The sequence below is a fragment of the Borostomias antarcticus genome (assembly GCF_949987555.1).
Source record: "Borostomias antarcticus genome assembly, chromosome: 4".
Classification (NCBI taxonomy): domain Eukaryota; kingdom Metazoa; phylum Chordata; class Actinopteri; order Stomiiformes; family Stomiidae; genus Borostomias; species Borostomias antarcticus.
In genome coordinates, this window is record NC_140237.1 from 25,106,999 (window position 1) to 25,123,432 (window position 16,434).

Consider the following 16,434-nt stretch of genomic DNA (forward strand, 5'->3'; position numbering starts at 1 on the left):
TTTAGCTCCAGATTTTCCACCATTTCCTCCAGGTATAATGTCTAAGACAACAGCAGCATAATATTTTATGTCAATCATCTCATAATCTCTAATCTCATAATCTTGAATCACCCCCCCCCCCCCCCCCCCCCCACAACTCCGCAGACAGCACAGCCAGCATATACGTGACCCGGAAGGGCTTCAGCAGGATGACCCAGGACGTGTACTTCCTGCCCATCGAGATCAACGACAACGGCGTGCCCCCTCGGAGCAGCACGAACACGCTGACCATCCGCGTGTGCAGCTGTGACAGCAAGGACACCATCCTGTCCTGCAACGTGGAGCCCTACATCCTCCCCGCGGGCCTCAGCACCGGGGCGCTCATCGCCATCCTGGCCTGCATCGTCATCCTGCTGGGTGAGGAACCGCCCCTCCACCACACAGTAGAAACCACACCTCCATCACACAGTAGAAACCACACCTCCATCACACAGTAGAAACCACACCTCCACCACACAGTAGAAACCACACCTCCATCACACAGTAGAAACCACACCTCCACCACACAGTAGAAACCACCCCTCCACCACACAGTAGAAACCACACCTCCATCACACAGTAGAAACCACACCTCCACCACACAGTAGAAACCACACCTCCATCACACAGTAGAAACCACACCTCCATCACACAGTAGAAACCGCCCCTCCACCACACAGTAGAAACCACACCTCCACCACACAGTAGAAACCACACCTTCATCACACAGTAGAAACCGCCCCTCCACCACACAGTAGAAACCACCCCTCCACCACACAGTAGAAACCACACCTCCATCACACAGTAGAAACCACCCCTCCACCACACAGTAGAAACCACACCTCCATCACACAGTAGAAACCACACCTCCACCACACAGTAGAAACCACACCTCCACCACACAGTAGAAACCCACCTCCATCACACAGTAAAACCCACCTCCATCACACAGTAGAAACCACACCTCCACCACACAGTAGAAACCACACCTCCACCACACAGTAGAAACCCACCTCCATCACACAGTAGAAACCCACCTCCATCACACAGTAGAAACCACACCTCCATCACACAGTAGAAACCGCCCCTCCACCACACAGTAGAAACACACCTCCACCACACAGTAGAAACACACCTCCACCACACAGTAGAAACCACACCTCCACCACACAGTAGAAACACACCTCCACCACACAGTAGAAACACACCTCCACCACACAGTAGAAACCACACCTCCACCACACAGTAGAAACACACCTCCACCACACAGTAGAAACACACCTCCACCACACAGTAGAAACACACCTCCATCACACAGTAGAAACCCACCTCCATCACACAGTAGAAACACACCTCCACCACACAGTAGAAACCACACCTCCACCACACAGTAGAAACACACCTCAATCACACAGTAGAAACACACCTCCATCACACAGTAGAAACCCACCTCCATCACACAGTAGAAACCCACCTCCATCACACAGTACTGCCTCATTATTACATGTTGAAATGCAAACAACACACAGACACCGATATATTTGCAAGTATACAGATTTTCAATTTGCTGGAGAACATTGTTTACAGTAAGCTGAGAGGACTACAATGAGTGTTGATTACTCAATATGCAACAGCAAAATAAAACAGTAAATTACATTCTGCACCTGATATTTAATTATGTTAAGCCAGTGTTTCTACCTATAGTGCTTAGTTGTCCTTAGTCAAACTATTTATACAACAGATGCTCGTTATTTACCAATTTTATTTTAGATATGAGGCCTATGCATGAAAACATCCATATTAATTACAGTAGCTGTTTGTTTTATGACAAACAAGACCAGAATAGCTGCATCACAAAACTTTACTCCCGCCTGTGAATTGTTTTTCACGCTCACCCATTAAAATTGTGACTCCGCTCTTCATCGCAAAGACACCTTTATATTTGCAGACACCTTTTTACAAACACCCTCATTGGAAATGAAGCCAGGGTCCATCTGCCAGTCTAGAAATAGTGACATGCAGCTCATTGGAGGACTGTGTGTGTTGTCTTGCTGCAGCGATCGTGGTGTTGTTCGTGGCTCTGCGCCGTCAGAAGAAGGAGCCTCTCATCGTGTTCGAGGAGGAGGACATCCGCGAGAACATCATCACCTACGACGACGAGGGCGGCGGCGAGGAGGACACCGAGGCCTTCGACATCGCCACGCTGCAGAACCCCGACGGCGCCAACGGCTTCCTGCCGCGCAAGGACATCAAGCCTGAGCTGCAGTTCCCGCTGAGGCCCGGCGCCCGGCCCGTAGCCAGCAGCGTGGACGTGGACGACTTCATCAAGACGCGCATCGCGGACGCCGACAACGACCCCACGGCCCCGCCCTACGACTCCATCCAGATCTACGGCTACGAGGGGCGGGGCTCCATCGCCGGGTCGCTCAGCTCCCTGGAGACGGTGACCACGGATTCTGACCTGGACTATGACTACCTCCAGAGCTGGGGCCCGCGCTTCAAGAAGCTGGCGGACCTGTACGGCACCAAAGACTCTGCCGACGACAACTCTTAACAAACGTTGCACCCCTGCAGTACTCCTCTCTCAACCACCCCCCCCCCCCCCCCCAACCCCCACACTTAGCCCCCTCTCTCTCGATTCCACCCTCCACTCACTGTGTGGTGCGTGACGTTTATTTTGTGTATACAACGAGTTCTTCTATTTATAGTAAACTTTGTTGTTTCGTATGTGTGACGTATACTTGCAGTATACTACGATACCTTTTGGGAGATTTGGGTGTGGAAAAGGTACTGAGAGAGACAGAGAGAGAAATACAAAAAAAAAAGATAAAACAAAATAAAAATGGACACTCTTGTAGGATGTACTGGTGTGTGTGTGTGTGTGTGTGTGTGTGCGTGTGTGCGTGCGTGCGTGTGTGCGGGTGGAGAATCAAGACATGCGTAATGTTTGTGGTGGGAGATCAAATAAGTGTTTCACTTTAGCTGTCATGTATTCGTAGGTTACTACAGGTTGAGGGGGTTGGAATGTGTATTTGTAGGTTATTACAGGTTTGAGGGGGTTGGAATGTGTGCGTCACAGAGATATGGAGTTGTTGATACTGTGAAGCAGAAGAACGGAGAATAAGAAGTGGTTGCCTTATATCCTTGGAAAAAAAAAAAAAAAAGAACTCAAGAGAACAACAACTGGGATCGGTCGCTCCAGTAGCAGCATCTTAGAGACAGAGTATCTCTGGTAAATAGATATTCTCTTTTTTTATACCCTGAGGAAGAAGGATTGGACAAGAACAGAGGCAGCATCCCCCCCCCCCACACACACACACAAATCCAGAAAGAGAGGGGAAACAAATCCCCTGCCCAATTCCACCAGTGATCAATCACATTGAGAAACCTGTGAGCCCTAAAATCGCCTTAAATGGACACTCTTGCAACGCAGTGCATTTTTTGTAACTTGAAAAATATACCCTAAAGCAAGCTAGTCCATATACCGTCTGTACAGTACAATGTGCAAATATGTCTATTGAGTATGAAACCTGCGCCTTTAGGTTCTTGTAAAATCTCCTTTTTAATGATATGATTATGATTATTATTATTTTTTTTTTAGTTCTCTTCAATCCTCTTTATATTTTTTTGGCGTATGTTATTCTCCTTTGTTGAGAAAAATAGCAATCTGTCTTGTCGCAGTGAATGACGCCTAATTTCTATGTGGATTTTATGGTACCTATTTGTACAATTTTAAAAGTTCTTATTTTAGTATACATGCAGATATCAGTATTTCAACATGTAAGCAAATGTTACAGCATCACACTTATATTTTATGAACATTGTACTGTTGCTTTATTATGTGCTTCAATCTCCGGAGCGAAAAACTTTTAAATAAATGCTCTTTTTATAAAACAATAGCTGTTGTTGATAAATATATGAAGAACAGTTCCCAGTGCTGATCGATACTGATCGGGTTGTGTAACAGCAGAAAGGCTCTAGCTAACTTTGGTTCATAAACCCAGACACACAAGATCTGCACTCGACAAAGACAAAATATTTCATCTGTTTTTGCAGACAATAGGCTAGAGCGTAATAAAAGGGGTTACACAATTCAATTACACACACACGCACGCACTCACGCACACACACACAGTCATATTTCAGCAAGACCTTTACAGTTCTGAAACCAGAAGTGAGTGACCCCCCACCCTGACCCTGTGGGTTATTGAGCTTTCCCAGAGACTCAGTCATTCACCCTCTCCAAGGGACGCAGCGCTGCAAAAGGTCACTGTGTACTTTGGAAATCAACGAGTAAAATACGAGCGGAGAAGAGAGGGATGGAGAGGGGGAGCTGAACTTCCCTGCACCTGAATGAAGCCAGGCTGGTTACTGATTTCCCATGAGGAGGAAACTGGAGATAAACAGAAGAATGCTCAGCCTCATCTCTGTACACACACACACACACACAAACACACACGCGCAGACACACTCACATCCTGTCAACAGCTACCTTTAAAATCATCTTCACATGCTCTAATGGATTGCCAGCACACTCAAACACACTTCTGTCTGAGCTATAGAAAAACCACCCAACACTGAATAAGCTCTCAGGCCTTGGAGGAACAATAGAGAATTAAACCATAAACCTCAATGTCAGTTGTTGTTGTTGTTGTTGTTGTTGTTGTTGTTGAAAAAGATTCATTTCCCCACGTCTTATCACTCAGCTACAGTGTGCATTATAATCTGAAGAGCATGCGATGATGATTGACCAGCTCTATCTTCAGGGCCTGAATGAAAGACAAGGCTAACCAAATGAACACAGCGGAGCAGAGACCATTTAATCATAGTGATGTTGCTCTTCTCATGTTTTCTTTAAGCCCTAAGGCGCTGGCATCATGTCAAATCGGCAGATAGCGGTAGCGTAATCTAGAACGCAAACGCCGCAAACACGGGAATTCAGCATCCATGTTAAACTGTAATCAACAATATCTGCAATGGAAAAATAAAGAAATAAATCTAGCGCTCCTGGCCTTCAAAGGACTGCCAGTCTCTTTCCCGTGTCTTTCTCCCATTGTCGACACTGATTACCCCTGAGCGTGTTTGTTTAGAACAAGGACAAGTTGTCCACCTCCCACTGTGCTTTCTTGAATGTCAACCCTGTTTGATTCTGAGTCTGAACGTCACACGTCTTCACTGAAACAGCTGACAAGGAGCAATTAGAGAAGAAGCAGTTTGAAGGTCTCTGTGAACATACAGCAATAGTCCCTTCCTGTTTCTCTACCAGTTAATAACACAGATCCTACCGCAGAAGAGCAGAATGGAGGTGTTCGGTCAGTTAGCAGTTTGGGACTACAGGGTCGGGCTTGTTTCACACTAAAGGATCACCTATGGCACCGACGCAGGTGTGCGCCTGCTGCTGTTTCAGCGTGCGGAGCACCACGGGGCCCTTAAATGCCGTGTGATGTACGACGGCGAGTCATCTGGCTCAGGTGTGGGGTCCCGCCGAGCCGCCCCAGGGCGGCCAGCTGCTCCGACTCACCCTCCACTACCTGTCAGCGGGAGTGCAGGAGAGCCAGCCAGCCTCCTGACCTCTGACCACTCTCTGTACGCCCGGTGGAGGGTGTAACGGGGGGGGGGGGGGGGGGGGGTGTAACGGGGGGGGGGGGGGGGGGGGGGACCCTTGGCTGAACTCTCCCTCCATTAGCCAGGCCGTCTCAGGTGATTATACCTTCTGCCTGCTCCCTCCCTTCTCTCAACCCCTTCCTCGGGCCTCTCTAACGCCCCTCCCAGGGATTGGGCGACCCTACTCTCTGGAGCGCCGAGCGGAGAGGAGGGGAGGGGTGGAGGTGATGCTCTCCAGCAGGCGAGGAGATGCTGTCTCTTATCCCCGGGATCCATGAAGAGGTGTCCGGTTCGCACCGCCGGAGCCATGAATCAACAAGGCCACTGGCTGACACCACCTGCTGCTGCGCACATTAATGTGTGTGAGGGAACAGGCCAGCTAGACCAGAGGTGTGAGGGTCTACCAGCCTGGGGGGGGGGGGGGTGCAGAGTAGTGTGGGGAAGGGGGTGGTGCAGGATGGGACAGTAACTGGTGTCACACTGGCTTCATTCATTCATTCATTCAAAAGTTTATTTGGACAAGACAATGTGCACGTACATAAAATGTTCAAGAACATTAAAATGGACACACCAGATTTAGCTCAGAGCTACATTCCATCTGTAGTCCTACATGAAACATATAACAATAAAATCACATGGCTGTTGGACTAATGTCACCCTCTGCAGTATCGAGCAAGCTCACATTATGGTTAGGGGTAGGTCAACCACCTCTGGCATGACTGATGATGTGGATTCCAGCCCATGACTGTCCAGGAATTTACATCCAAACACCTTAAGCCTTTGTCTTTGTAATTTATCACCTCCCCCCAAGTCCCCTGCAAAACCCAGTTTCAGTCTAATGTAAAACACCAACTCTCCCCCCTTTTGTAATTGTAAACACACTCTGCATAGCTCTTCCTCATCTCTTTGTTTAAGTCAGAAGGGCCCCACCTTAGTCTTCCTCGTTTTGATTCAGACCTCTGTTTTCTTTGTTTTCTCATGTCACATGTTTTTACTCTTGGCCACGCCTGCCATTCATGTACAATGCAGTAGCCAATCACATCCTGGAAACACTGTACCTTTGTTTGGACTGTACATAAGCCACAGCCAGAAGTGACTGACTTCACTTCTCTGACAAACCACCTTTGTTTGCGTTGTTCAGGAAGTCCTTGCGCAAGTATTTGATTTCATTCAATAAACCAGACTCAACCTTTTGAACGTATCTTGGTAAATCTTTGGACTAGACAAGTCTAAAATACTATCACAGTTTGGCGAACGGGAATGGGAGCACTGCCTGCGTTTGCTTCGGGATTCCAGTGGATAGGACTGATCGGCAGACGTGTCGGTCCATATGGGCTTGGAAAATCAATTTTCTCTCTTGCGCCAGAGCGCTAGCCGAGATTATTTCCTCAGTTCTGCCACTGGATTCCTGAGGCTCACAGGTACGTTTAAACGAACCCTCTTATGGTTCTGAGTTTGTATTTGCCTTGATTTGGTTCAGTTGTGTTGGTCTGGATTGGTGAAAACAGGAACCCCAGCGTGGGTATTTAGTCCTACCGAGGGTAGGGCGAGCATGGTTGATGTTTCGTTTCCAGAACGATACCAACTAGCTTAAGCCTCATTGTTGATGTTTCGTTTTCAGAACGATACCAACTAGCTTAAGCCCCGTTGTTGATGTTCGTGTTAGCACGATTGCCGACTAGCTTCGAAGTGATTGTTGATGTTCGTTGAAGAACGATTACCAACGAGATGGTAGCTACGGGAGTGATTGAGAGTTTTTGCAATCCGCGTTTCTTGGAGAAACGATTTCCCCTTTTCCCGGGTGGCTTGGTGAACCTAACGAGCGTTAGCTTTGACCAAGTGGCTGTGCAGTGTTTGGTGGACCTAAACTAGGTTTAGCTCTGACCAGGTTGCTGGTGCAGCCGGGCATGCTTGTTGTTTGTAACGTGGGCCTTTGTTTCGTCTTATACGTCTTATGTTTACTGTTGAGCCTCGGCTCTTGATTGTATGTTTGTTATGCGCGCCATGGATCCAGGTAAAGTATTGTTTTGTACACTTTTTAGACTGTTAAAATTTCTGCTAGATTCCCAGTAGGCTAGCTAACTGGTTGCCTAGGAGACGCCGGAAAACAACTCCCGGTGATCCGCCTTGAGCCAGAGGGAGAACAAAGAGATTCCTGACTGAGTGAGTACTAAGCGAATTTAATGTCTTAATGTGTGTTTCTTTCGAAATTGTATTCTTTCCCGCCGTGAGTTAACCACAAGGGTTCCTTTCATTGCTGTTTTGGGGTTTTTTAGGCTGCGTCGTGATTTATTAGGGAGTTGTTTCTTTAAATTTCCCCGCGCTGCCAAAGACAACTTCCGGGTCATACATGCAACATTTTGGGATCACCACTAGGTGTCAATGTAACCCCGGCTAATAACATAGGGCTAGAGGAGGTCACAGGATTCTACTGCTAGCCTGAGAAGATTGTTGCGCTGAAGCATTACTCTGCGAGCGTTTGTTGGCAGAATTTCGTTATGTGCTAAAGCATTTTCGATTTCTTACATCCACATCTGACATTTTAGTGTTAAATTCTAAGATTCGGGCTCAGCTAGAGGGTTAAGGGAAAAGCCTGTTACTTCTCTAGACTGGTCTGTTTTTAAGATTTGGGAGAGTAGAACGAGAGAGTTTTTTTTTTTTTAGGTCAGGAAGGAAAGATAAGGAGATTCAGCAAACAGTCTCTCCGCCATTTCCCCAGCAGAATAACTCTGATTTAAAATTAGATTCCCCCCTCGACTTGTTGCGCCATTAGCCACGCCCCTTCTTTCTACGAGGTATTTGTCCGAACAGGTCCGGAAGGAAGAGCCTCCGATTTTGAAGTCGAGCGCCACCTGCTGGACTTCCTTTGAACAACCCATAAGGGTGATTTTAAACTAGCCAAGATAGAGAGTTTTAATTTTTAAGGGAAATAAACAGGATAAAATAGATGTAGAGGGAACTCAAAAGTCTGACAGGGTTGAATAGGTGTTTGATTCAGGAGTTTTGTTTCAATAGTCAATGAATGGCCATAAGCTGTTCGTTTTATGCATTTCTACTGTATGATCGTTTTATGCATTTCTACTGTATGAATTTTCATTCATATAATGATAATGTGTTTTTTTTTTGAGGAGCTGGCATTAGGCCTTCTCCTCTACTATTGAACCCAGTCTGTGTTTTGAGTCTTAATTTTCAGGTGCTATGGACCCTGGGCGGCAGGTCTTTGAGGAGCCTGGATCATGCCTTCCTGGGGACATTGGAACCTGCTGTTGGTCTGTTTAACTGTTGTTTGTTTTGTCTCTCTTTCTGATATGTAGCTTAAAACATAAGGTTTGTGCATAATAGTGGGGGGAATAGATAAGGGTTGCCAGTGTCTTAATCTGAATGCAGCATCTCATAACCCAATTTATATATATTTTAAATGAGTATGTTAAATATCTCATGTTTATAGTTTGAGGCACATTCATCGGGCCTGAGTGTTTTTTCTGAGTGGTATTTTACAGACAACTGTCGTTCCGGGAGTGATGGGTGAATGCCGAACCAGGAGACGGGCACAGGACACCGGAGGTTACTGGCCTGTTTCCCTACAGATGGGCGATCTGGGTTTCGTGAGATGCAGACCAACGCCATGTCACCAACTCACTGTGAGCGACAGATAAGTATGAAACAGGAGCAGTGCCCAAATACTCTGTCCTCAAATGCAGAAGAGGGAGGTTAGGGAGGGGGATTGGGCACCCCTGGACCTAGCCTCCAACAGACGGGGGCGGAGCCGCAAGGTCCCAACGGGCACGTTAAATCCTGCTATAGTGATGGGGAGACGACTGAAGGCCCCCGTGTCTGATGAAGTATGAATTAACATACTGCTCTGGTACCGTCTAGTCAGCACTGTGTCGCCGTTAAAGGGTTGGCACTGTGTGGTACGTGGACGACAGTCCACACCTAAGCAGAGGGGCGTTAGAGACGACCTCTGTGAATAGGCAAGGCTGGTGAAAACGGTCAAAGTTCTAATATTCATAGCACAAGTGGAATTAGGATCAGACCGTCGGTTCTGAGCTGGGTGACTAACAATCACTACGGTGTCCGGGATCGCTATCGACTGGGTCACCGGCCGGTCGGGTCGCATATGGCAGTAAGACCTGAGATGGCCGCCGCGCTCGGCTCAATGTACAGTCAGGCCACTACAAGCCAAAAGCGAATGCGTTAGTAGGCGAGTAGTGCTTCTGTGATCGGTGGGCTTTGAAAAGAAGACACCGGGAAGCAGAAGGCTGAGCTCTCATTCCAGGGGAGCCTGGCTTGAGGCCTCGGACGGAACGGGGTCTAGCCCGGGATTGCGCCCTGAATGGGAGGTCCGAAAGACTTAAGCGTTTAGATATACAAATTTTAGCTATACAAATGAAGCTTTGATGGAGTTTTTTTGATTAGTTAATTGTAAATGAAGCCAGTTCATTTTAGTGTCATTTTCTTTGACCCATATCTATTTTTATCCTGACTTCAGGAAATTTTTGCTTTCACCCTTAGGGGGTGTTGTTTTGTTGAGACGAGAATATGGTTATTTTCTTTTCATAAAATCGCAAGAGAACTGCTAGAGCCAAATCCAATTGCCTTGATCATGACTGGGGACTGGGCGTGTTGAAGTCATTCTAACACTGCCCCTGATGTCACTGTAGGCTACTGCAGACTGGCTCTAAATGACACTTGAACAGTCACCCTGTTTAAGTTTTCCTGACAGAATAACAACATTTTTTCCCCAAAGCAGGAGCTTGCGCTTAACCATGTTTCTGAGTATCTCCTACAGACTGTTGAATAACCGTTCCTGACCAAAGAAGGGAACAGGGAGACCAGACCAGAGGACTCTCTTTTGCTCTTCTGTTTTGTCTCTGTTTGTCTCTCTCATCTGTGGATCCACAGACGGAGCACTTCATCAGCCTGTGCTGGAGGCGGGAGCGCCGAGGTGAGCCCTCCAGCAGCACGACCCGGGCCGGCCCTACGTGGAGCAGTACAGGGATGGACCGGGTTCAGTTCAAGAGCCTACATTTCTGACCTACAAGCATCTGCTCCACCTGCGGAGAAAAAGAAATGAAGGACTAAGTGCACATTTCCACCACCAAACTAACCTGTATCTAGGGCCTAATGACAAACCTGTACTACCTCGTTCATGTTTTCATTATGCTTTCAAACTAGCCCACGGGCCAGATCATGTTTCAAAAACAGGGGTGGCGGAGGATGTTAACAGATGTCTCCAACAGAGTGAGGACCGCCATTTCCTGAGGCTAAGGAGGGGTTCCTGCATCACATCTCTCCTGGAGATTGGGTCCTGGTCCACGACCACAGACGAAGGAGCTGGAACTCGCCGAGGCGGCTCGGGCCGTACCAGGTTCTACTCACCACGCAGTGGATCCATGCAAGCCACTGCCGACGGGTCCAAGCAGCAGAGGACGGTCCACCAGGGGATCGCAAACACCAGGAGATCAGAATGCAGCTGAACCAGAGGGCTCAGAGGCCATAACCATGGGCCATCACACTGTCCTCTCCTCTGACGAGGAATCGGAGAAAAAAATGACCTTGCTGGTCACCTCCTCACAAGATGCACCACACACGCACACACACCTGCACACACTAACATTGAACATAACTGATTTCAAGCAACGCGACATTGAAGTTGCAATCTAGAAGAGAAGACGCCTTGCAATTCCCCAATGACATTCTATTGGCCAAAAGAGAAGTGCCACCTAAATGACTGTTGGGATACACTGTGAACAAGAGTGACCTTGACAGTCACCGCCACACTCTCCTCTCCTCTGATGAGCAATCGGAGACTGACCTTGCCGGTCACCTCCTCACAAGAGTGAATGAACTTTGAAATAATCTGAAAAATATCATATTTGTTTACAAGAATTGCAATGGTTGAAACATGAGTTGATAAATAAGTTTGGGTTTTTCCTCTAAATTGACCAAGAGGTTTTTTGCCCCTCTTACACTGGTAACCATTTTATCTTTTTTTTGCCTTGTTAAATCAAGTTTGTTTTTTGGTGAATGGTTGTCCACTCTTAGACTATAAATAGTATATAATCATGTCATCTTTTTTTTTTTATCTTGTTTCCTGTCAAATTTCTGAAACAAGGGGTTTTGGTGTGTGATTTTGCACGTTGAGAGAAAATAATTAAAGTTTCCACCTAGTGGAGAGATTATTTCCTTTCCACATGTATAGCATAGCTGACTGTTTACACTGTGTTTGGATTTTATATTTTATTTTTGTGTGCCTGTTCAGGCACAAATGAGGGATTGTCCAGGAATTTACATCCAAACACCTTAAGCCTTTGTCTTTGTAATTTATCACCTCCCCCCAAGTCCCCTGCAAAACCCAGTTTCAGTCTAATGTAAAACACCAACTCTCCCCCCTTTTGTAATTGTAAACACACTCTGCATAGCTCTTCCTCATCTCTTTGTTTAAGTCAGAAGGGCCCCACCTTAGTCTTCCTCGTTTTGATTCAGACCTCTGTTTTCTTTGTTTTCTCATGTCACATGTTTTTACTCTTGGCCACGCCTGCCATTCATGTACAATGCAGTAGCCAATCACATCCTGGAAACACTGTACCTTTGTTTGGACTGTACATAAGCCACAGCCAGAAGTGACTGACTTCACTTCTCTGACAAACCACCTTTGTTTGCGTTGTTCAGGAAGTCCTTGCGCAAGTATTTGATTTCATTCAATAAACCAGACTCAACCTTTTGAACGTATCTTGGTAAATCTTTGGACTAGACAAGTCTAAAATACTATCACATGACAAATAATACATGGAATTGTATTAAATTGCACGGTACGTGTTCACCTCACTGTAAGCGATCTCAGACCAAAGGTACCCATATAAATACTGTATGTCATTACAGCAGGTGAAAGTGTAGGAAGACGGTGATAAAGAGGGTTAATGAATCCCCACGGCCTTTTCACAGATTACTAAATACTTCCTCTGTTTATCTCATCATCCTCACAGTTGTCACTTGCCCCGGATCACCATAATAAATTATTCACCAGCAACATGGCACCGGCAGGAAGTCTGACCGTGGCTAACAGCCCAGCGTGTCTATAATTGCTCAAATATAATTGTGTATTACAATACTCGTGGGTGACCACAGAAACAGGAACACAACACTAGCTGTCAGCGTATAGACAAGCTGCAGTGCATTTTTTTCAGTTCTTCCCAGAAGTATTTTGAACATGGAATGATTTCCTCTCTGTGCTAATTGGTTGTCGGTCTGTGCAGCCAATCAAGAGCTTCCATCAAGGAGCCTTGGGATGATGATAGATAAACCATTGGATAAGAGAGTGAATGCTGGTGTAGATGCGATGGTGATGAAAGTAAATTAAACGTTTGCTTTCGCTGTCGTCATAGCTCACCCACTGTCCTGATCCTGATGAGTGGGCAGTCATCTAAATCAAGATTACCTACACAGTGAACATGAGTGATCAGTCTTCACTTGCAGAGGCATCTGCAGCTCTCTCCGCTGTGGTGTGAGAATGCCTTTAGCAGAGACATTCACCCTGCTGCGCTCCATTTAAGGTCAACACGGGGTGCTTGTGCCCAGCATGTGAATATTCACTTCTGCTTCCTCTCAACATCTGAGCTATTGATAACGTGCAGGGCTTCCATCCAGTTGTATGAGTTTATTAAATCACAATGGCGGGTGCTGTGTGAGCTGTGTTGGTGAGCCTTTGATGCTGTTTTGTACATTTTTTTCTCACTGTTCTTTGGTGCCCAGCTTTTTAGTTGTTATTTGTATTCTTTTCCTGAGAGGCAAGCTCCAAGATGATCTCACTGCTCAAAAGCAGTGCATCAAGAGATGAAGGGTATGGTAGCACTCACCACTTGAAAAATGACAGGGGCAGGTCTTCAATTTCACTATTTTATTGTTGGCAGAAATTGAGGACCTGCCCCTGTCATTTTTCAAGTGGTGAGTGCTACCATAGCCTCCATCTGTTGATGTGCTGCTTTTGAGACTTATGTATTTTTAGTTTAGCACCACAAGTCATTTGTTTCTGGGAAGGTGCATCCTACTCTCCAATTGTCAATAATGAACTCACTGCTATATGTCTCTATAAAGACATAGAACAGTTAAACCGTACACACGCGTCGTTATGTGCCAGATTAACCTACCTTTTTAGCCACTTAAGAAGTACGTACATCCACTTATGCAGCACATTGTAATACTATACATTCTCATCCCAATGCATTTCACGGTTAGGGTGAGGGTTTATCATGTAGCTCAGAGTGGTTCCGGTTAGGTTTAGGTCTTCTTGGCTTGGCATATCTTGGCATTTTTTTTGTAAGCCTTGATAAGAGTTGCAGCACCATCTAATTATGAACCACAATGTTAATTGCCTTTTTGTTGTGATAGTCATTGATGAAATCACCCAACACGGGATTGGAAGCGGTGACAGATGATAAGATTTATTTCACAGAGATACAATCACATGGAACACTCAGATGTTTCCCTAGTCTCTCTCTCTCTCCCTGCTTCTCTGCTGGCTGCGGCTGTGGGCGAAGACAAGGCCCCGAGTCTTCTTTCCCCCGCATGGTGTTATCAGCGTATCTGCCTGCTGGGAGCGGCGAATCTGTCCGGCCGAGTTGCCTGCCGTTTCCAAATCAAAGTCTCAAGGTTTGGTTGAGACGTTAAATAGTGTTCTCTCGCCTCACCCCTACGCCTAGGCTCGCCTGAGTAGGCCTAGTGAAGCCAGATTGGTCGAGGAGTGACCATACAGATGTGTCGCCTGTCACCCTAACATGATGTCTCAATCACCAATGGTTGTCAGTCCGGGTTGTGTCTGTTTATAGTGTCCCATAGAGTGTCCCAGAGGAGAGCCCCCCCCCCCCCCCCCTGTGGCCTAAGTGTGACCTCTTGTCATTCACTACCCCGAACGGCCACAGCAGCAGCATCAGCTGTCTCCCTCACTCTACTGACTACACAGTGTCCACGTGAAAACAAACAAACAATCAAATCAAATGAACAGCATTATAACTCTGTAGATGTTATATAGACATCTCTCCCTAGATTGATCACATGTGTGGAGACAGAGTGCATCCTGGGAACAGGTGTAAGTAGGCCAACATGGTCTTGATCAGTTACAGGGGGGCTTCATAGAATTATTTCTGTACCTACACACAGGAGAGATGTGGTGGTAGGAAAACAATTAGGATTCTTTTTCAATTTTGATTAACATTTTAGTTAAACATATCGTATCTCCCGGGACGCGAGACTCGCTGGAGGAAGGGCTAATTAAAACATATACCTTACAACTCTTCATAAGTAGGTGTCTTATGAATACTAATGGGGCTGAGGTAAAGGCAATATCTGACTTGGAAAAATGAGTTCACAAGAAATGCGTCTCACGATCAACACTTGATTTTTCTCATTAATTAATCATTTTCCTGAGAGGTTGCTTTGCAACAAAAATTAATTTCTGATGAATGTCATGAGGTAGAAAGTGTGATAGTGTGAACGTATCCAGTAGAAGTGCTAAAGGGTATTGAGTGATACTGGAGATCAGTGCACACCATTCATCATATGAATCATGATACCCTTTGAATCAGCCCATTAATTCAAATATTGATTAAACATGTGTAAAATACAATTGCATATTCATGTGGACATTCAAACGGACTATACCTCTGGCATGCCCTGATGCTCTAGATTGAGATTTCACAAGGTTATCTTAGAATAGCGGTCAATAATATTGCTCTATAGTCTACTATAGCTACAGTAAATGCTGCATATCGTTGAGACCGCCAGATAAACAGATAATGATTCTGTGAAGTATAGCACCTGTAGTGAAGGCAAATGGTCCCAATTGTAACCTTTTTAATTTATTTATATATATATATATATATATATATATAGGCATCCTAAAATGACTACTCATAATTAGGTTAATTAAAGCAAGTGTCCTATTATCTCCTCTCTGCATCAAGAATAAATATTCTCCTTTTACAATTAGACCAAATACACCTTATTAGTGGTTCAAGGACAGCTTGATACACAAACGCCATGATCTGTTGTACCTGAGCGAAAATGAAAAAAACGTATATAGCTCAATCTATCTTACTTAGCATGTACAGTAATACTCCCCATAGAAAGATACACAGTTTATCATCTACAGAAGGCCTATATACCCAATAGGAAATACAAGGAATTGATCACATTGGACATTTCAGTCATGCAGCCTTCCATTTGGCCTAGGAAGTCATGATTTAAGCAATACTACGCAGAATTTTAACTACACTCGTCCTCACTTGTGTTCCCCACTCGTGAACTCGTACCACTTGACCCTACCCCCAGTTTGCTCTGGAAGTCGGGGAAAAAGATATTCCCCAACTGTTATCTGAGGACGTGTTCATTCTCTCTTTTGTATGCAAAATACCGCAGTATAGTACTGTACATTATAGTACTGTACATTGTTAGAGGGTTTGGCAAACAAAGCTAGCTAATGTCCATCTTTGATCCAAGCTGTTGGTGATGTCTATCGCGGTTACCTCAGGGGTGACGTCGCTCTCCATCATTCCCAGATCCCAGCCCACCACTTCCCAGCCAAGAGGAATGCAGCATCAATACAGGCAAAGAACAAAGTAAAAATAAATTTTATGTGAACCAGGATGTTTGCAATCTCTTGTGAATAAGATGGGATAATGTATGCAAATTGCATGGAAATAGAGCGAAATGTGTTACATGCAATGCAACTTAGTGTTCAGCACAGCTTCCTTTTCACTTTCCAAATGAGTCTCTTAGACCTTGAAAGGACACAACACACAAGTGTATGAAATT

At 45.7% G+C, this 16,434-nt stretch overlaps 1 protein-coding gene across 1 annotated transcript in view; it reads left to right on the plus strand.

Moving 5' to 3' along the window:
* The window catches only part of cdh11 (cadherin 11, type 2, OB-cadherin (osteoblast)), a gene marked incomplete at its 5' end in the record, with an annotated part of 21,776 nt that extends 19,157 nt beyond the window's left edge, over positions 1–2,619 (plus strand). Inside the window, 2 exons of the mRNA XM_084437401.1 lie at positions 145–396; positions 2,076–2,619. Coding sequence (XP_084293527.1) covers positions 145–396; positions 2,076–2,572 — 749 coding nt within the window. The 3' untranslated portion in view covers positions 2,573–2,619. The remainder of the gene's footprint in view (positions 1–144; positions 397–2,075) is intronic.
* Positions 2,620–16,434: the final 13,815 nt, after the last annotated feature.